This window comes from Drosophila busckii, chromosome 3R (genome assembly GCF_011750605.1).
Source record: "Drosophila busckii strain San Diego stock center, stock number 13000-0081.31 chromosome 3R, ASM1175060v1, whole genome shotgun sequence".
NCBI lineage: Eukaryota > Metazoa > Arthropoda > Insecta > Diptera > Drosophilidae > Drosophila > Drosophila busckii.
This window is the reverse complement of record NC_046607.1, coordinates 2,630,131-2,651,520: the sequence shown is the minus strand read 5'-3', so window position 1 is coordinate 2,651,520 and position 21,390 is coordinate 2,630,131. Positions and strand designations below refer to the sequence as shown.

The 21,390-nt window shown below is 40.9% G+C and overlaps 2 protein-coding genes across 2 annotated transcripts; one reads left to right on the top strand and one right to left on the bottom strand.

Moving 5' to 3' along the window:
- The first annotated feature begins 2,045 nt into the window (after positions 1-2,045).
- LOC108603568 (synapsin) lies at positions 2,046-21,148 on the top strand. The gene is given in 12 exon segments (XM_017992485.2): positions 2,046-2,160; positions 3,318-3,394; positions 3,670-4,016; positions 4,098-4,261; positions 4,331-4,402; positions 5,680-5,823; positions 5,885-5,989; positions 15,445-15,662; positions 15,968-16,064; positions 17,579-17,746; positions 17,802-19,230; positions 20,565-21,148. Coding segments are annotated over 10 exon segments (2,970 nt in total). The 5' UTR covers positions 2,046-2,160; positions 3,318-3,394; positions 3,670-3,790; the 3' UTR covers positions 20,912-21,148.
- Positions 6,022-13,844, bottom strand: LOC108603567 (tissue inhibitor of metalloproteinase). Its single transcript, XM_017992484.2, has 5 exons — positions 13,621-13,844; positions 7,057-7,269; positions 6,909-6,994; positions 6,502-6,720; positions 6,022-6,418 (listed from the first exon to the last, which is right to left on the bottom strand). Exons 2-5 carry the CDS (start codon positions 7,187-7,189, stop codon positions 6,227-6,229), a joined length of 630 nt encoding a protein of 209 aa, XP_017847973.1. The 5' UTR covers positions 7,190-7,269; positions 13,621-13,844; the 3' UTR covers positions 6,022-6,226.
- Positions 21,149-21,390: the final 242 nt, after the last annotated feature.

The following is a 21,390-nucleotide window of genomic DNA, read 5'->3' as shown; positions in this document are numbered from 1 at the left end:
CCGCTTTTATTTAACAAAACTTGAGGCAAAAGTTGCAAGCCAAGCAATTGCCAAAAAAATCGAAACACGCATAAAATTCTGTATCACTAAGTCAGTGTGTGTCAGTGTATTTGTGTGTGTGTTTGTGTGTGTACGTGATAAGCGCTAGCAGACGCCGTAATAACAAACCCCAGGCAGCGACAGAGGCAGAGACAGACAGCGGGAGCAGCAGCGGTTAGGCATTTTATTGAATTAGACGTGCAACAAAGGCGATTAAAGCGTTCTGAACTGCTAACCCATAAACCCACAAGAGAGCAGCAGATAAGGTAAGCGCGGGCGCGGGCACGGGAGCGGGTGTGTGCGCAAAAGGGAGCGCATTAGTTTGCGGTTCTGTTATGCAAGTAAATAATAATTAAAGCTATAAATATGTAAACAATTTAGATGTGTAACACACACCTACACAGCACGTGTAACACACACCTTGCTGCAAGTCTTTGACCTCATGCATGCCACATTTATGGCACATTGCTGCCACTCAATGCTGTCCATTTTTATATTTTTTTCTGAACTTTAATCAGCAGTGAAGGGACAACAACGTTGCGTTATAGTTGCAAAACGGAAATGCGGCCGGAAAGCCAGAGGCAACGCGGGTCTCACCCGTTTATATAACGCAAGCGTAAAGTTGTCCGTACCAAGCCCACGGTGATGGATTGTGCTCCAAACTGAAAAAGGCTAAACGTCGTAATGAAATTGGATGCGAGTGTGGTTGAGTGGTTGAGTACGTAAACTGATGCTGGCAGACACGTTGCCATAACGGAATAATCGAAAACTTTTCAACAAGCATTGCTGCAGCCCTTAATTGAAGTTTTAATGAGCGAAACTTGTGAATTTATACAAAGCGCCATGTAATTGTCTATGGATACCTGACAGTTTACTCACATACATATATAAGTTATTTGCTGGCATTGCCAAACTCGCTGTGTGTGCGTTTTTTGTTCGACTACAACGTCTGCGAACTTTGACATTTGAGCACAAGCGCAAGTGTATTTCGGCAGCTAAATGCCAAATGTCACAGGGTCTCACTTACACAAGCAAACACACTACGTGTGTGTGTGTGTGTGTGAAAAGACTCTGTGACGCCCACATACATAAACCGACAATTATGTAGCACAAAGTAGCGCCGTATTAGACCAACTGACGCCATGTGGCGTATGCGTAATGTCTGCAACCCAAGCTTATCTCATACGTGCGTTCTATATATTCAAATTATTGCCTGCAATCAGACCATCATGCATTTGTGAAGGCGACTACAAATTCAGTTATTTGCAATTCCAAGCGAAAATTTCAATTTATGCGCTGCAACAGCGCAAGGACACACACGATATAAAATCACGCCTTAGGCATGCGAACTTTAACGTTTCTTTTTCGTGACGCTTTAACACAAACCCAAATTGCCCAAGGGACAAAATTTCATTGAGTTTGCGACTCTGACGTGTATGTTGCTTTTGCTTCATAGCAAGGATTCCAAGCAATGCGCTTTGAAAATTTGTTGAGCTTGTGCGTTAGCATAGCTCAGACTGCGAAAAGCAAACAACTTTAAAGTAAGTTAGATCTTGAATTTATATATTATAATAAAAATGCCTAACGGGCTTGGTAGGATAAAGCACAAGTAAATTATACGCACTGTAATTGATTTAACTAATCAAATATGCAAGCTCGAAACTCGACTGCTTGAGCTCAAAAGTGTTAAATAACTTTCATACTTGGCAGTGCTGCCATATTTTTGTTTGTATGCCTTGTCCTAGTTTGTGGCCACCGAGTCCATTGAACCAAAAAAAAAACAAAAATAAGGAAAAAGCACATCGAGTTGCCAGCACAAAACGACAAGTATAACCACAGAAGCAGTTACAAACAGACAATCAGATAGACAGACAGACAGACCGACAGTTACAAAGCTAAGACAGTTAGTCAGGATGGCAGTTGTGGAGCTCTGTCTTTTCTTGCAGCTAAAGTTTTGCATTTATTTAAATTTGTTTGTTTTTAATCAAGTTTTTGTGTTTATTGCAGCCCACACAGAAAAACGACAACAGTGAACCCAACTGTTCAACTTTATTTTGGTTCACGGTCAATATTAGCGCCATCGCAACTGCTGGGTGTGGGCGAATCTGCGCCCCGCCACCGGTAAGCGGCAACAGTGCCACCGGCCATTAAATTCATAACAAAAAATGCTTTATCATCAAACTCACCTAACGCTTAGCCGCACTTACAGCATATACTATACATATACACTATATCATCTGAACAACAGACATGCCATGCGCTTAGCTTCATAACATACATATATATATATTTTTTTTTGTTGTGTGTGTCCTTTTGTTTGCTTACTTTCTGCTATCAAATTGTTGCAGCAGGCTTCAAATTGTGCGTGTGTGTGTGTGTCTGAGCTCAATACAACGCACAACCTTTGCCTGCTAAGAGCTTTGACACACTTACACCTGGGACACAGTTTTATGCCGTTGCAGTGTGTATTATGAATTTATATTGAGTTCTTATTGAGCAGCTTTTAAATAAATGTAGCTTTAGTTTATAATAAACTTTTAATTTTATTACTGCTGCTGTTGCTACTGCAGCTTTGGCATTTCAACTATTCATTGATTTTGCTACACAATGCACAGCGGGGCAGCATTCATAAGCCTTTGTGCTTAGTCCTTGGGCACCTGTTGCCAGGTTGAAAGTTTTTCCGTTCCTTTTTATGTTTATTATGAATTTTTATTGAAATACTGCATTTTGCATTTAATATACTTTCTCTATCAGCACATTTCTCCAACTTTGCAATTTCATGCTCTAAAAGATTTCATTAACTTTTGCGCAGTCTTGTAAGTAAATGGCAAACGAAACCTTTGGAAAATTGAACATAATTATGAATAAAAATTTGTACTAATCAACCAAGGCGGGCATATGAAATTTGAAATTGTCTCAGCAAATGTTGTTAGCAGCATTTGTGTCAAGTTTTACGATTTTTACCATCTTTCACTGCGTGAATTGCCATTCGAAGTGGTCAGAGTCTACCCAGAAATCAAGCATACGCAGCGTATGCTAGAACAAAGTTACTAATGTGTGCTTTAAATGAATTTTATGTTTATGTAACGCTTTAAACGTTTTGCTTTCTCTAACATATACGAATTGCATATGTGTGTATTGTATGCATGTATGTGTCTGTATGCACCAAGCTACAAGAATTATAAAGCACTATATAACTAGTTTTTACCTACTACAAAATAAACTATAAATATACTATATATCTGTGTATTCCATTTGATTGATTGCGTGCCGCACAGGAAGCTAAAAGCAGCACCCTGAATTTCTCATCGTTTAAGTCGAGCTTCACTTCCAATGTTAATTTCCTGAAGAGAAGGTAAAGACCTTAAAAATCGCTACAGACACGCCTACGTCTAGATAGCTCTAGACAAGCAATCCAGGCGCATCGCGTGTTGCAACTGCAAGGAAACTAATTTGAGATTTCATATGTTTGTCTATTTCTCTCCCAATTTGTCTGTGTTCTGTGTTTCTCTCTCTTTATCTCTTTTTCTTACTCTTTGATGAATATGATACTTGGCTCTATCACCTAACTACGCTGCACACACAAACACAAATACGTTTACACACAACAACAATAACTAATCCATGCAGATTCAGCTCGGGAGACTTGTCTTCCGAGGTCGATGATGTTGATCCCAATAGCTTGCCGCCAGCGGCACGTCCCATACAAGACCAGCCCACTAAACCTTATGTTGCTGGCGGCCCACCGAACATGCCGCCACCGCCGGCACCCGGCCAATTGCCGCCGCAGCCCGCCGGTGCTGCGCCCGAGCTGTCGCTAAACTTTGGCGCTGGCAAAGCAGCACCGACTACAGCGGCACCAGCTCCGCCACGTGGTGTAAGTGCGCCCACCAGCCCGGCCAAGTCGCGTGAGAGTCTGCTGCAGCGTGTGCAGAGCTTGACAGGTGCCGCACGCGATCAAGGCGCCTCCATATTGGGTATGAGTTGGCTTGAGCTGCAATTAATTTCAGCGTAATTACACTCTCATTAAAACTTTAATCACAATTAATGTCAAACAGGCGCTGCTGTGCAAAGCGCCACTCAACGTGCGCCAGCCTTCAACAAGGATAGATACTTTACGCTGTTGGTGCTGGATGATCAGAACACGGATTGGTCCAAGTACTTCCGCGGGCGTCGTTTGCATGGCGACTTCGATATACGCGTGGAGCAGGCAGAGTTTCGCGTAAGCCACTTAATTCTCGCTGCCCTGGCACTTTAAGCAGTGTTTAAATTATTTGCTTTCTAACGGCAGGACATAACGGTGGTGTCCAGCGCCGATACCGGACCGGTTGTCACCATGGCCGCCTATCGCAGCGGCACGCGGGTAAGTTGGGGCTCACACAGTTGATTGTGTTTGCTCTTAATTAGTGTGCAATGCAGACTTTATCTTTGCTCACTGTCCCTGGGCAGCGTCAGTGTAATTGCAGTTACATTGCTTGTGTTTTATTGCTTTGCACATTTCTACTTAATTCGCATTTGGCATTCGTTGCTTAAGTGCTACGCTCCGCTAACGTCATCAAGGTTGCGCTCTCTGTCACGCATTAAGTTTATTTGTCAGCCAAAAGGATACTTAAGCGCATTCCTCTCATCAACAGCTTCCTCTGTGCGAGTGTTTGTGTGTGCGCGCTGACATTTACACAATACTCAGCTACAAGTACAAGTTCTGTTGTCGCTAGCCTCTGAACTCTCTGTTGATTCAATGGGGCGCGCAACAATAATATTGTGACAAGTACTTGTGCCTCTGAATTTGCAACAAGTGTAGCAGCGAGGGGCGTGCCACTTCCGGCCCATTGACTATTGCCATGACCCTGAAGTAGGCAATAAAAACTGTGCTCACTCTTTGCCTGTTCTAAGTACTGTAATTTTCCATAGCATACTTTTAGGCATTGCGTTTAACTACACTATTTTATTTCATATATTTTTACTTTTAAACACTTTTTTTATGAATATGGCTTTCCCATATATCAAATATATTTATGTGCGCTTATGTCGTCATAAACTCTACACGAGACGTTAAATATGACGCACGTATGAGCGATCTCCATTAGAGTTTCTCTTGCATTTTGCTTTCAATTTAAAAATTCGAAAAATAACAAGCTTTTTTAAATAAACCAAATTAATCTGAAATTTATTTTTTTATTCTCAAGGGTGTATTTGGAATTGTTCAATTGTTCTATTTCTAAAGGCTTAGCCGGTTTTATGAATTTTAAAACACAAATTCACTCCTTTGTAGAATTCCAGGCAAAAAATGGTTTGGGATTATTCTAGGTAACTAAATCTGATAATTATTCCGCCTAGCCGCAAAAAGTTTCATGTAATGCGGAATTCTTTTTCGTAATCAGTAAATAAGCAAAAGCCACAAATAATCATATTTTAAAGAAAATATTCCCAATGATTACGGTTACTAATCCTTAACAGCTTAGTCTTGGTCTTAGTAAGAAAAAGTATATTTTAAATTGAATTATAATATTTATTTATTTCTCTTTTCTTTAGATTGTTTAGGAATTTAATTTTAGGACAAAATATTTGGAATATCACACAAACAAACAAATAAAATTCAAATTTATATATATAAATGAGTGTGTGTGTGTAATTAAACAGGTTGCGCGTTCATTCCGACCGGACTTTGTTTTGATACGTCAGCCGCCGCGTGACGGCTCCAGCGACTTTAGATCGACCATATTGGGCTTGAAGTATGGCGGAGTGCCCAGCATCAATTCGCTGCATTCGATTTACCAATTTCAGGTGAGCTATGATTATTTGGCATGTGAGTGCACATGGTTAATATATAATAATTTCTTTAAAGGATAAGCCTTGGGTGTTCTCACATCTGCTGCAACTGCAGCGTCGCCTGGGACGCGATGGCTTTCCGCTGATTGAGCAAACGTTCTTTCCCAATCCGCGAGATTTGGTAAGTGTGTGTATGCGTGTGTGTGTGTAGAAGAGATTTAAACAGAGATTTAAGGCTAAGCACTAATTAAGTATATGCTTGGTTACGACTACAAGCAGCAGAAGCAAACAGTAATAAATAACACATTAAATTTAAAGCTCTACACGTAGTATACGAAAGCAAAACTCAATTACACTTTAACAAAGCAAGTTGGACTTGCAACACTTGCTGCGGCGAGGCAGCACGTATTGCCAGGCCTTACGGATAGCTAAGACACTTTTTGTAGAGCTGTGTGCGTCGCCAGCGGCAGAGCGTTTTGTCGCCACTCGGCGTGCGCGTCTTGTGCGGCGTGCAGGCGGAAAAGTCACGCTCGCACTTGGCAAAGGGCGACCACTTGCAACTATCGGCATAGTCCTGTCGCTGGCAATGTCTGCCAAAGCAGGGCGTTATCTATACAAAAGCAAAAAGAATTATAAATTAATAACAAACAGACAGGCAGACAGACAGTTTATGAGCCACGCCCGACAACCTACAGTGCAATTGCAGAATTTGCCGTAGGCGCCACTGAAGCCATGACGCTCGTTAATGGTCATCTTAATGTACTCCTTGTGATAGTTGCACAAATTTAGTTGCGGCATGCGTCCTGCGATAATATAAACCTTGCCAATGTCCAGCTGCATGCCACACATGGAGTCGCTATTGGGCGTGGCCAGGCGACCGTCACGCAACATGTGGCGTGCCTCTGGTGTGGCCTGCAACAGAAGTTATGTTAATCAATTAAAAACGATTCTCAGATGTAAATACATGAAAATTAACCAGAATAACTAATTAAATTCAATTAGGTGATTCACACCAGCTTTTAACCCTCAAAAATCAATTTCATTTCTAATTTCACACTCTATATTTGAGTTCTCTATTGCGTTGTTTTACTGTAGCTTACCTTGTAGGTGCGCTTGATGTGAACCTTGTAGGTCGTCTTGCCTGGCTCAAGTGTATTCGATTTACGCAGCACACGCAATTGCACAACTGTCGAGTAAATTCAACACAGATTAGTTCTCGTTGGCGTCCTTTGAACGCACCGTACTCACCGTAATCCGCCGTGCAGAAGTGCGTCTGTGGATGAGATGGCATACACATGCAGGCACTCGCAGTCTGGGCATAGAGTGCCAGCATGGCAAACAGTGCGATTGCCCATAAGCTTAGTTGCTTGCTTAAGTCCATGGCGCCACGTTCAAGTTGCACGCATCCAGTTTCAAATCAACGCCCAGGCGGCAGCAATGCCAAATACGTTTTCCGCGTAACTGTAAAGCCAAATCCAATTGCGTTTTATTATTGCTCAGCGTTGCTTTGATTTATTGATTGTATATAAGGTAATGCGATGCTGTCGCTGAAGGTCAAATTGTGTTTAATCTTTGCCTTAACTATGTCATAAGCTTATCAGTGGAGCCCAAGCAATCTGTCAGTCAAGTAATCAATCAATCGAGCTATGCTTAATACAAAGCGTCAAGTCAAGTGTCGCTTATGCTCATTACACATACGCCCCCGTGTGCCAAAATTAATTAATCAACGACATACAAACACACAAACGGTTGTGTGATATGCTTATCAACAAGGAAGCTAAGTCCTGAGACCAAGTCTTGTAAATAAAATGAAATCAAAGTTAACTTTCATCTCTGGTTAGGTCCTTATGCAAGCGACTATGCTATGCTATTGTTGAGCTCAATTTATCTACACAATAAATCGCATTGAGCAACGATAGAGAATTAGTTCAATTGCCAGTCAAATGCATGCCAACAATTTCCATTAAGCATTGTTTATGGTAAATTCATAGGAAAAACTTGAGACGCACACACACATACACGCATACATATACATATATTAGAGCAAAAAAATGAAAAATATTGTATAATAGCAGCAGAAAGTCGCCGAGTGAGCGAAAGAGATAGCAAAAGTAATCAGCACAAACAGCTAGAGACTCTCTCAGCTGCAGTTACAGTTGCAGTCATCGTGTCGAACTGATCGATGCAGATAGGCAGGCCCATATACGTGCACACAGACACAGACACAGACACATACACATACACACATATATTATTTATATATATTAGAGCTGCAGCCATATGCACGCCTAGGGACGGGCAATGTGGCAATTAAATTGAAATAAAATTGAATTAAAAGCATTTTGCGGAAAAGCCACTAGAAGAAACACAAACAACAGCAAGTAGGGGTGACTATGTGTGTGTGCGTGTGTGTGTGTGTCCGGGGTGTTGCAGAGTCGATTGCCTTATTGATTGAATGCAAGCAAAGGCAAGCGTAATGCATCAAACTTTTTATTAAGTGGCAGCCAGACAAGCAGACGCCGCTGCTAATGGCACAGCTGATAGAACTTGCTACAGGCATGTCGCAACACATACATACTTGCACATACATACATATAGTATACACATGTATGAGATGCATTTCATCTGTGAGAAACGTTGGCTAGCCTTAAATTTACTTTTAGCCTTTGTCACATTCAGCTGACAATTAACGATGCGGATTTGTTTAACAAACAGCCAACAAGACTAAACAAATACAGAGAAAAACAGAATACAAAAAAAAAAAAAAAACTAGCGCACACACATAAATATATAGATTTGAAACGTCAACAACGTTTAGCAACTAAATCAGTCAGTCCAAAGCCAATAGAAAACATGAAAATACGCTTTAGTCGCTGCATAAATTCGCACGATATAGTTTGGCTTTAGTTTTTGGGGAGACTGCGACTGCAGCCACAATTAGCGTGGCCATATATCAAACAGCCATACATATGTGATATACCATATATATGTATTGATATATGGGGCAGGGGCAGGGGTAGGTGTCGATCGCCTTGTGCGCTGCAGGCGCTTAAGTCGCTAGCAATCGATGCCAGCGGCTGCCGTGTTTGTTGACAAGTTTTACATGTGTCAATTAAATGTTATATGTATATCACACACACACACACATACAAACAAACACTTGGCAGCTGCTGCTGCTACTGTTTTGACGTCATTTGTGTCGCCTAATTGCCACACGTTGCTGTTGTTGTTGTGTCGTCATCGACATGCAAGTTGACATTTGACACTGAAAACGCTCCACACAGTCAGTCAGTCAGTCAGCCAGTCAGCCAGTCAGTCAGCTGGCAAGCTACAATTTCCAACTGCCACTTGACTATGCGGGCCGCCAACAACAAAAGCATTTTTAAGAGAAACCAAATCTACATGACTTTAATTAGCATTGATTTCCACTTTGCCCTCACGCCAATTTAACAAACAATGCGTACACTTTTTGTAAAGAAAAGAAAGCCACTTGTGTGCTGCTGGGTGATGATGATGATGATGATGATGAGACTTATGTGGAGCAGTTGACAAATTGATATCAGCAGCAGATAAATGTTAAGATAAGGCAACTCTGTAACTGATGTGGCATCATGCAATAAATAAAATATTATATATACCTCAGCAGTTTGCCTGACTTAATACTTTAACCTTGAATTTTTTGAAGTACCGCAAATTGTTAAACAGACTTGGGCCCAACCAGCATGTGTAATACGCCGTAACATAATTTATGCCAACTAAAGCCGAATATCTATGAGAAGCGGCAAAGAACATTTTTCAATTATGCTAATCACAAGCTTATGCACACCAACCCGCACAAATCTACACCCACTTGACCTTTTTGTTTATTTTGTTTTTGGGGAGCGCGGTCAGAGAGATTGAAAAGTACCACAAGGTATATAAAAAGGTAGCAAGGACTTGCTGCCACAGAACTGAGCTGAGTTTAAGTGTGGCGCTTTGGTAGCCAGTTGCAGCGCTTTAAGTGGCAAGTGGCAAGTGGCAGGCCGCATAATTAATGCGCGCTCAGCGCATTAAACAGTAACTGAGCATATTTTTATTATATTTTTGTGTTTTTTGGTTTAATGGTCGCTTAATTGAGTCGTAAAATAGACCCTCAAAATATTTATATGTACATTGAGTAGTTGCGTTGCTTAATCACATTATTTTGTTTTGTGTGTCTTTTGTTTATTGACATTTAACACTTGGCGCTACTTGAAATGCATTTACATATATGTATATATAAAATCGAAATTCGGTCATTAAATGAAAGCTACAGCTACATTAAAATGCATTGAAGCTGAGGCAAGAGGCAAGGCTAGACTTTGAGCTAGCGGGCGTACGCTATGCTATTTATATAGCTCTGCCGTCTGTGTAGAGAGCAAAAATTTAGCTTCGGCTGCTTGATCGCATTTATTTTTATTTGTATTTTGTATTTTATTTTATTTATTTTGATTATTTGGCTGGCGTCGCAGCGGTCATTTACTTTTCGCATTTGCGCTTTGTGGCAATTTTCTGCATAAATTGCTGATTAGTTTCTAAGCAAATCGCTTGGGTGTCCCACAAATGGATGCTTCACTGTTTATTGTGGCTGCAAGAAATGCAATCTTATCTTAGCTTCAATTTGCGTATCTTTTAACTAAATGGCGTTTGCAATGTTAGCTGCATTTGGCTAGATAAACAAGCGTCATTGCTTTTTTCAAGTTATGACAACTGCAACTTAAATTGCAAATTTCGTACCTAGCAAGCTATGGTAAAACTTTCTTTTTGACCATGGGCAACCTTTTGGCCAAGAGCGCGCTTTTACAATGCCACAAAATTAAGCTGAAACTAACAAAAAATATCAAAGTCACGATCAGCAGGCAGCGTCCATAATCAGCCTACATGATCAATGCATCTAAACGTGCCGCCCCCCAAACCCAAACCCAAACCCAAGCCCAAACACTAACAATGCTAAGCATTTTTTATTTTGATTAATGGCTCAAAGGCAGGCAGTTTCTCAGCTGAACTTTGACATGCAAATGCATGTCCATTGCAAGTTGGAACTTAGATGTTGTTGACACGCTAACTAAATGATTATTTAGACAACTGTACACCTGTTTAGTTGGCAGTTTTGTTGTAAACATTAAATGAGCAAAGCTGATGATAAGCGTCAAACGAGCAGCTAATTGAATTCCATTGCGCCAACAGCTGCGCTTGCAACAAACTTTGACAGCTCCATTCGAGCGTTAAGCGTTACACACGGCCACACGGCCACACGATCGTCGGCCTGCCATTTGAAAAGAATGCGCTACAATTTGTTGATTTTTGGTGCTTTTTATGCATCATTAATTTACAAGATGGTATTGAGCACATATTTGAGACTTGAGTCTTGTGCCTTACATCAGCCGGCCGAAAATAAGTCGTACGTGTAACGCTCAGCTGCGTTTTTGAGCTGTTGCTAAGTAAACAACAATAAATGCAAATTGCCACAAAAATGTTGAACGTCGTCACGTTCATGCGCTGCGATTATGACACAATTTGTTGTGGAAATAAACAAAAATGCCAAAAACTGTCAGGATTCAATTAAAAATTATAATGTGCGGCAAGAGCGCAAACAAGACGCTGGACGCACATTCGAAAGGGTCTCCGTTTCGGTCTCCCGGTCTCTCTCAGCCGGGTCATAAAAATTCCATATATACATTTTTAATGAGCCAAGCAAATGTTTATAAACATATTAAGTGCAGACAACAATGGCTGGCCAGTGTGTCAGATTCGAAAACAATTCTTAAGTTATTAACATAAAACTTTTGACGTCAAATCAGAATTCTGACAAGTCAATGCAAGGAGACAGCATTCAAAATTTTATGCAGCTTTATGCAACTTTCTTGACTATACAATAGGTTTGAGATTTGGATGGCCACCCAAATGAAAAGACCGCTTTAATGTTGCATTTTTCAATATGATCTTTTAGTTGTAGTTGTTTGCTTTATAGATTATGCAATTATTAGACTGAAATTTTCATTCGTCAAGCCATTCATAAAAGTTTTGTATAAGATAATTGGACTGTGGCTGTGTGGGCAAGCAGAGTAGGACTATATTTCAATTGAATATTTGATGCATTTTACTTGAAAGGAATTTCACATTCATGAAACAGCATGGCGCTCTGACCGTGCTTGTTTAATAAATTGACCAACTGTCAAGCAAATCAGCAACGTAACATTGACAAACTCAAGTGCTGTCAATTTGAGCGCCTGTGGCCCACACACATACTACATACAACAACAAAAAGTGAGCCATGCCGACCCCACAACAATCTCTCATGCGCATCTTTTAAAATATATGTACGAAAATCATTGTCAATAAATTTTTAGCAAGCGCATGAAATCGCTTTGTTGGCGCTGTCTTTAACATTTCTTTTTCATTTTTTGCTTTTTTTACAATCACATTTAATTGCAAAGTTCCATGCGCAAGTTATTAATGGATTTCAATAATAAGAACACCCACATGTTTGTATGACCAGCAGATAATCCGCCAGAGATGAATACAACTGTCTGTGGGTGTGGGTGTGTGTAATGTCACATTGAGTTTTTGTTTTTTGGCCAAAAGTCAAGCAAGTGCAAAATTAATAAACAATCTGTATAAGGCAATAGCAGTGCAAACCAATTGACAGACTTCAGCTTGAGAAATGGACACTCAGTGAAGTGTTTAAGATTTGTGTTACGAGTGTGCCAAGACTACCACAAAGAAAGACATAATTGAAACGATTTGAAAAATCTCATTTATAAGCTTATACTTGTGACCTTAGTTAACCCAATTGACACGCAAAAAGTACGTGCCGAAAATCATAAAAACGCACACAATGCCACACGCTGTTTTGTTTGTCGATGTGCTATATTGATTGAATGATACACACATATGTCAATATGGGCCATAAATGAAGTTTTAACACAGCTGTAGCAAGTTGTTATTCATAAATATGAAAAGCTTTCAGCAGCATTTTGTCGGCTATATATGAAACAACAAATAAAACTGAGCCCATATATAAATATATACTTTTCCCAGAATAAACAAGATACTATGTAAATCATTCGCTGCGAAATATATATTAAAGTGCTGACTAAGGCAGCGTGTTACAAATGTTTGATAAGTAAAGTCAAATGAAGGAAAGCAAAAAAAAAAATTGAAACATTTGTTTATAAATGAGTTTGCTGTTGTAAATAGTAAATACATCATTAACCGGAATTAGCGAATAGTCTAATCATAGACTTCTTAGGAACTCATACGCCTAGCCAATGCCAGCGCTGGCATCCGTGACGTATACGTAATATACGCTATACATATGTACCTTGACATTTTTCAGCATGTTGACTAATTTTAAATCTCCATGTGCATACATATATTTATATAGCTTATTGCACAACGCTTAAAAACCATACACACATATTTTTAATGACTGCAGTTTTGTTTACAAATTGGCGACATTAAAAACTATTAAAATGAAATCAGGCATAAGATGGGCTAAGCAGAAATGCTAAAGAAATAAACGCGGAGGCACAAAAGATGCGCCGCCGCGACAAAAACAAATAAAAACAAATTAAAAATAAACGCAAATATGCTAGCGCACAAATAAATAGAAAGAAATGCAGCTTCATCTATGTGTGTGTGTGTGTGTGTGTGAAAAGAAACTGTGTCGCTGTGTCAACGTTGCTGCTACAATTCCCATATTGAGACGCGTTTGAAAACTCTTGCAAAACGCGCGCTTTTTACTTTTGTGCTAACATTGTTTGCTGCTCAATTAAGTTTGCATACACTTACCTTAGAGTTGGCGGTTAAGCGTGCTTAAAACTGTTTTTAAATATTAACTTTTGTTTGTTGTATCACAATAGCTAATTACTGTATATAAAGCACTCAATACCTTGTCAACACTTTTACAAACAATCTTAAACAGTTTTCACATACTATTAGTTGTCGATTGTCAACCCGCCGTTACCGTCTTGAACAAAACCGTTCTACTTCGCTGCGTTTGCGTTTCTGCACTGAATGAGCGACCGAATTGTCCCAAGTGTTTTCATAGGCCTCAGCCAGCCAGCGTTCATTGAGAGCAAGCAAGGCAAGTGAGCGCAAGCAGCAGATCGTGAGCGCTTTTGAGTCAAAGTATTTGAGTTTGAGTTGCTTGAGCAGCCACCCGCATAAGGCAGAGAGTGCGCGCGCTCTCTCTCTCTCTCTCTCTCTTTCGTTCACTTTTTCGCTCTCCAAGTGCTCAACTTGTTTGTGTTGTTGAGTTGCTTTCGCTGTTGTTGGGGGCGCATCGATCAAAAGCAACATAAATTCATTGCGAATGAGAGCTTGAGTGGCTGGCGGCGGCGGCGGCGTCGGCTTTTCTCAATTGCTTGCATTATTTTGAAGCTGGCAGCTTTATTAATTGCGAGCGCACGCGTTTACGGTTTATGCTCAGCAAGTCTTTGGCGCCAGCAGAGCGGCCGGCAGCGGCGCATCTGTGCGGCTACAAATCAGGCAATAATTTACTCATAGCCAGAGCCAGAGCCAGAGCGAGAGCGTATCCATAGCAACTCGCTTGGACTCCACAGTCCGGGGCCATGTGGCGCGCACACGTGCGCTCTGCCTTGGACATGCTTCATGCAACGCCTACAACAGCTACAACACACGCTGACGTACGAGCAGCGATAATAATACGAGTGCCCGAGTACTTACTTAACATATATCTATGTGTGGCAACTGTCTAGGTAGTTCAATGGGATGCGTCACGGTGAATATTTTAAGCGCACTGATATAACCAGACATTGAGACCTGAGACCTTCGAGCCATAGCCATACACTTATGGTCGCTTCCAGGAATGTCAGCTATGCGGGGGTGTGACTGTATATGATTTGCCTCCCTACACACACTCAAGCCGATATGCACTGCATCCCACCTGCGCCCCCAGGCCATCTCGACTGTGTGCTGCATCTCGACAGCCTGTCATTGCCATTGATATTCATTGAGCGTTGCTTGTTTGTTTTTTTTAACGCCTCACGCCAATTGCGACAATTTTTCTGTCTGCGTCATCATTTGTTATGGTTTGTTGATATTTACATAAATTTCAAATATGCTCTGTTTTGTTAAATGATTTATGTGCGGCTGCTGAAATATATTTTTGGTACATTTTTCATATGAATATCTTGTTGGCTTATCGTTTGATGCTAGCCCATTAATCAATTCATAAATGTCTTAAATAATTTGAAAGAATTGCTGCAGCAATTTGCTGACAATATCCTAATAATTGTATCATAATTTTAAAAATAGCCGCGGGCTCATCATTTTCCGAAAATTGTTTATTAAACAATTGTTTAATGCGTTGCATGGCTGCATTATTTTTAGCTAAGTAGTTCACTTTCAAAAACGCGCAAATTCGTGGAAAACTGCAATCGGTATGGGTATGGGTATGGGTAAATAGCTTGGCGCAGCTCCAGCAATAACAACTTGAATCAATAAATGAAATTGAAAATTTTGGCTTCTAGCCAGCGAGTTGATAAATTTTGCACAAAGCATTAATAAAGTGCAATTTGCATATATACATATAAATGAGTAACTTTGGCAGTTGTTTTTAATATTTATTTTTATGCATACTTCCATTTGCAGTTCCAATTCACCAAGTTTCCCAGCGTTTTGAAGGCTGGACATTGCCACGGTGGCGTGGCTACGGCTCGTTTGGAGAATCAGAGCGCTTTGCAAGATGCCGCTGGACTTGTCAGCGGCGCTGGCAACGAATCGCATTGTTATTGCACCATCGAGCCCTATATTGACGCCAAGTTTAGCGTGCACATTCAAAAGATTGGCAACAACTACAAGGCGTTTATGTAAGTGACCACAAGCCGCAGACAGGCATGCCGCAATCTACTGAAAGCTGCTTGTTTGGGCCGAGTGTCTGTTGGCAATTGACCTTGAGACACACACAGCCCAGCAGAGCACAGCGCAGACAACTGTCAGCAAACAAAAGCGCCCCAATCCCAATGCAAAGCAATTGAAATTGGCAATTATCTCTCTTACCAAGTGCAGTTCATTGTTTGGGTTCAAAGCACCGCACCGCATGCAAAATAACTTGGCTAATTTATGATGTCTTTCCCCTGAGCTCTTACACTCTCTCCGTTTATCTCTTTGGCAGGCGCAAATCCATCACTGGCAATTGGAAGACCAATCAGGGCTCAGCTATGCTCGAGCAAATCACCTTAACCGAGAAGTACAAAACTTGGGTAGATGAGGTAAGTACCACACCATGCATAACTTCCAAGTTCAACACACTCTAAATTTGAAACATCGAATACGTCATACTCTGTTCAATCCGCTAAAATGGGGGTACTTAAAAAACTAAGAGAGATTTTATTGCTCGGAATATTTAGTTACGGCACAGCTACAATTTATATGAAATGTCTTATGATGAATCTGTTTCTCCTAAAACAAGATCGAAGTTGAGTTTGGGTTGGTTAATTAACAAAGTTTTCTGCTTGAGTGCAAGCAATTTATCTCTGAAAGGAAAATCTATTAAACCTACTTTCTATATGTATATGAATAAATCTATCAGCTTGATCGTTTAGATGCAATTTGCATATTGACGCAATAAGCAAAGCTTCGATAAATTAACTGAATCAATTTTAAATTGTTTTCATACAAATTCCACTGTACACATTTTATTATTTATTGGTTACTAAGGCACTATATAGCTATAACTACATTTCTGAGTAGGAAGTAAATAATATATTATTAACTATAAAAATATGTTAAAAGCCCGTATATCTTAGCTGTAAAAGCTTTATTGAGTCATTTGAACATTTACTAATATGCCATTTTTACAAGCAGCAATATTAACTGTAAATTTAATAGAAACAAAATATAGAAACGGTGGTGGCAGCATTTTGAGAAATAATAAAAATAATAATTTATTTATAAAATTTATATAGATTTCTCAGAAAAAGTTTCGCATACACGTTAGGAAAAGATATTGGTGACTTTATTGCATTTATGATTGCATGAAATTTACTGCAAGTTGCTGAGAAAGTTCAAATACCTTTAAGTAAGAGTTCACGTTGAATGCAGTTGCATGCAACGTTGTGGCAGGCCCAGAGCAACAGCAGCGCAATGCATATTTATCAAAATGCTGCCAATCAAAAACCAAACCAAAAACAAAAAAAATAGTTGCAAAAATTATAGCAAGCTGAATTATTTGAAGCCCATTTTGAAAGCTCGAGGGGTATAAGCTAAATTTGAAAATCGCAGCAACGTCAAGCTCATGCATATGCTATGCTGGGGCACTTAAAAACAGTTATGCGGCAACGGTAGGTAATGCTAAAAACAAAATCATAATAAACACGAGAATGCCATCAATTTTGGAATTTTATCATGTGCTATAAATGGCATAAAGAACTGCAAGTTCAGCTATGCAGGCAACACAGCTAAGTATGCTGAGTCAGAGTCTAGTGCGAATAAGCGCGCATAAATGAATTGCAATTACAGTAATTTGCACATTAGATGTGAATAGCGAATAGCGAATAGCACAGCAATGCGGCAATATGTCTAATGGGTGGGTGGTCACAAGTAGACGTCAGCAGTTGTCTAGGCTGCAGCTCAAGCTTGTCTCTAATCAAAACAAACTGTTTGCCGCTGTAATTAAAAGCAGCCCACGCGAAATTGCAAACAGACTTTGATTACAATATCGCTTGCTCTCGTTGTTGTTGCTGGCATGACTCAATCAAACTATATTTATCTATATTTCAAACAGATATCGGAGCTGTTTGGCGGCATGGAAGTTTGCGGAGTTTCGGTGGTGGTGGCCAAAGATGGACGCGAGCATATTATAAGCGCATGCGACAGCACATTTGCTTTAATTGGCGACAGCCAGGAGGAGGATCGTCGACAGATTGCTGATCTAGTCTCGGGTCGCATGCAGGTGAGTTCACTGTAGTACTGCTCACGACTTTTCAGTTAACAATGCCTGCTCTTAGAACGTCTGCCGACCCAATATGGCTCAGACAGGACCAGGCAAGCTGCCCTCACGTTCTTCGGTCTCATCACGCGCAGAGAGTCCCACTGAGGACATGGCACCAACACCGCCGCTGACTGCTGGGCCGGGACCAAGGCCAGCACCAATGGGTGGACCACCGCCCATACCCGAGCGCACCTCGCCCGCTGTGGGTTCGATTGGCCGTTTGAGCAGCCGCAGCAGCATCTCGGAGCTACCGGAGGAGCCTTCCTCGTCGGTGCCCAGCACTGTCGGTGGTGTGCGACGCGACTCACAGACCTCGCTGGCGTCGAGCGTTTCCACAGCATCCAGGGCGGGACAACGTCCTCCGCAAACTCAGAGCTCGGTGGTTGAGGATGCGGAGGACACCATGAAGAACCTCAGGAAGACCTTCGCGGGGATATTTGGTGACATGTAGGAAATCGCTAATAAGAAGCGCGGCAGAACGGCAAGCGAGACAAGCAACAGCAGCGGCCTGGGCAGCGTGCCCAGCAGCGCTGGTCCAGCCAGCAGTGTTGGCAGTGGCAGTGGCTTTAGCGGCTCATTTCTGGGCAAGCAGTTCTCGTTTGCCGCCAGCGGCAGCAAGTCTAGCGGCGTCGGGGGCGGCATACCGGATGTTATATCCACACAGCCCAGTCGACCGCAGCAGCAGGAGCCAGCCACAACAACAGCAGCTGTGCCCGCTTCGGATAGCGCAACTACGGATAACATAACAACAACAACAACAACAAGTGCTGGCTATCAGCCAGTGACCAACTTTGAGCCACAAGAGCGGGTCAATCCTTTCGACAAAGATGCCAGCAAATCGATGAGCGTCACCAGTATGGGCGCTGTCTCCAACACCACTTCATCATCCTCATCGATATCCTCGTCTTCGATATCATCGCGCATCAATCGCAATGGCAACCCGAACAAATCGCCGCCACCGCCCACCGGGCCACCTCCACCACCGCCGCATGTAACAGCAAATGCAAATTTCAACACCAACAACAGTTCCAGCGCCAGTGCCAGCGCCTATCGCAACAGCTTCAGCAGCTCGCTGAGCAAGGACAAGACCAGCTATGGCAACTACGACAGCAACAGCTCGGTTGAGACCATCACACGCATGGACACCAACACCACGAATACCACAGCAATAACAGCTACAGGTGGCTCCGAGGCCATCACAGCCATCAGCAGCGGTGGAGCTGCAGCGGCCATTACCAGCTCCACTTCTAATAACGATTGGCGCACCGCCATTGGCATGCGCTCGGCGAGTGTTTATAGCGCTCCAGCGGCAGTGACAACAACAGCGCCACCTGGCGACACCTCTGGCTATGACAGCAACTCGTTGGCCTCCCAGGCGGGCTATAATAACCCCAGCGACTTGCCATCGTATACGCGGCCCTCGTACTCGCGCTCCGAGAGCAACGGTAATTATCTAGCGGTGGGCGTACTCCTAGTCAGCCTAACGCTGCGCAAGACCTAGAGCAGCAACTTACACATAATCGAACATTCCATACCATACCATACATATTTATGCTCATACTCATAGTCATATTCATACTCGTATCATAACCTCAGTATCAACATCAACGTCAACAACAAGAACAACATACATACATACATCAAATTTATATACAAGCATATACTCGATAGACAGACCAATTTATATGTAAACATAATTCTAATAACTTAGCCAAGTAGGCAGCGTGTCAAAAAGTTTTAGCCAAAAACAATATTAGGTGCCATCTATGTTTACTGCATTGAATTTTTCGTAGCCAAAAACATGATAAAGTGTAAGCCAAATATTACGTATACGACAAGTGCGACGCTAAACCAATTTGTAAGTTCGATAACTCAGCCAGTACGCTTGCCTGCACGCTCGCACGCACGCACACACACACACACACACATACATACACATACGAACACACAGGAGCTTCAAAGTACAGTTACCAATAACTACAACGCATTAGTGCGCACCGCTGAAACTTTGCTGGCTTTACTTTAGTTTTTAAGTTGGGCACCATACAAAAAAAAACCAACCACAAACAGTTAACAAATTTACAAACTAAAAATCCAAGCAGCTTTTAGTAGTTTCAAAATTCTGTTAGTTGTCTATGGAAGTTGCATATTCTTTTGAATTCCGCTTTTAAAATTTATAATTTCTAGTTTTTATGGATTTTTTGTTAACAAAGTTTTTTACAATATCATTTGGGAAATTTTAAGGGTACAATTGTAAGTTTTTATTTTCAATTTATTAAAAATATATAAATGTAGGAAAACAATATTTAAAATTCAGTACAAAACTAATAATATCAGCAAATCTATTTTAAGGTTAGAATTTATCTTTGTTTTACTTATGTGTGTGCTAATTACAGCGCACAAATTGCAGTCTAAATTGTAGCCCAAGTAGCATTAGAACATGTCCAAAACTCAAAGATTTATATGCCCTATATTCTTATTCAAATGTACCAATTCATTCATTTCATAAGTTTAATTTTAAGCATGCGCATTCTTTATTTTCTTATTTAACGTATACAGTTTTTGTCGCTCACAAAATGCTCATGCATCATTCAGCATCATAAACATGCATCACTCTCAATGTCTCTTAAATGTAATCAATGTGTGAACAATTAATTGGCTCTACGTAGTGCAAAGCTATCAAATCGGCTCTAAACTGCTGCACCCACGCTAAATCGTTGTGCAACTCTAACTCCGGAAGCTTAAGCAAACCATATTAATTTATATATTACATTTACAGCATCCAAGCAATCCGATTTGGATATCATATTTGGCGACATTAAGCCCACCCCTGCTGTAGGCAATGGCAAATATACACGCTCCGGTGGCTCAATATCGGATGCGGACATGATGTTTGGCGGACCCACAGCCAGCTACAAGAGCGATCGCTTTGGGGCCAGCAAGAGCATGAGCATGAGCAGCAGCGGCGCGGGTGCCAGCTCAAATACATCTTACAAGATCTATGAAGGCATACAGAATGCAGCATTTAGCGATTATAGCGATACGGGAAGCATGAGTAGTTTGAATTCAACTACTAAGCGTTGGAGCGCCAAGGCAGAGGACGACGATGAATTGGATTTAAAATAAATCCACACACTTAACACTCACTGTTACTCCCACAACAAACTCATACACATGCATCTAGCTACATTTAACTGTGTCTGTTTTCTGCCTCCGAAGTTTCCTGGTTTCATGAAAACATGAATACATACTCACTCTCCTTTAAAACTGCATTACAAACTACTTACTTACAACTGGGTTACTATACTTTTTCACTACTTACGTTAACTATGCTTCAAATATCGTTATCAAATATTATATATAAATTATATATGCATACTATAATAACTATTATTTGCTAATTGCGTCAAAGGAAACCAACTAAATATATACATATAAAAAATCTAACCACCAATGCAACAATAATTATAATACTCTAAAGCCCATAAATGATATATACATACATATATATATGCAACTTCGATATTGACTTGACTGGTTAAAAAAAATTGAAGCTAAGTTTTGAAACATTTATAAAACTATAAATAATGAAAACAATGTTGCTA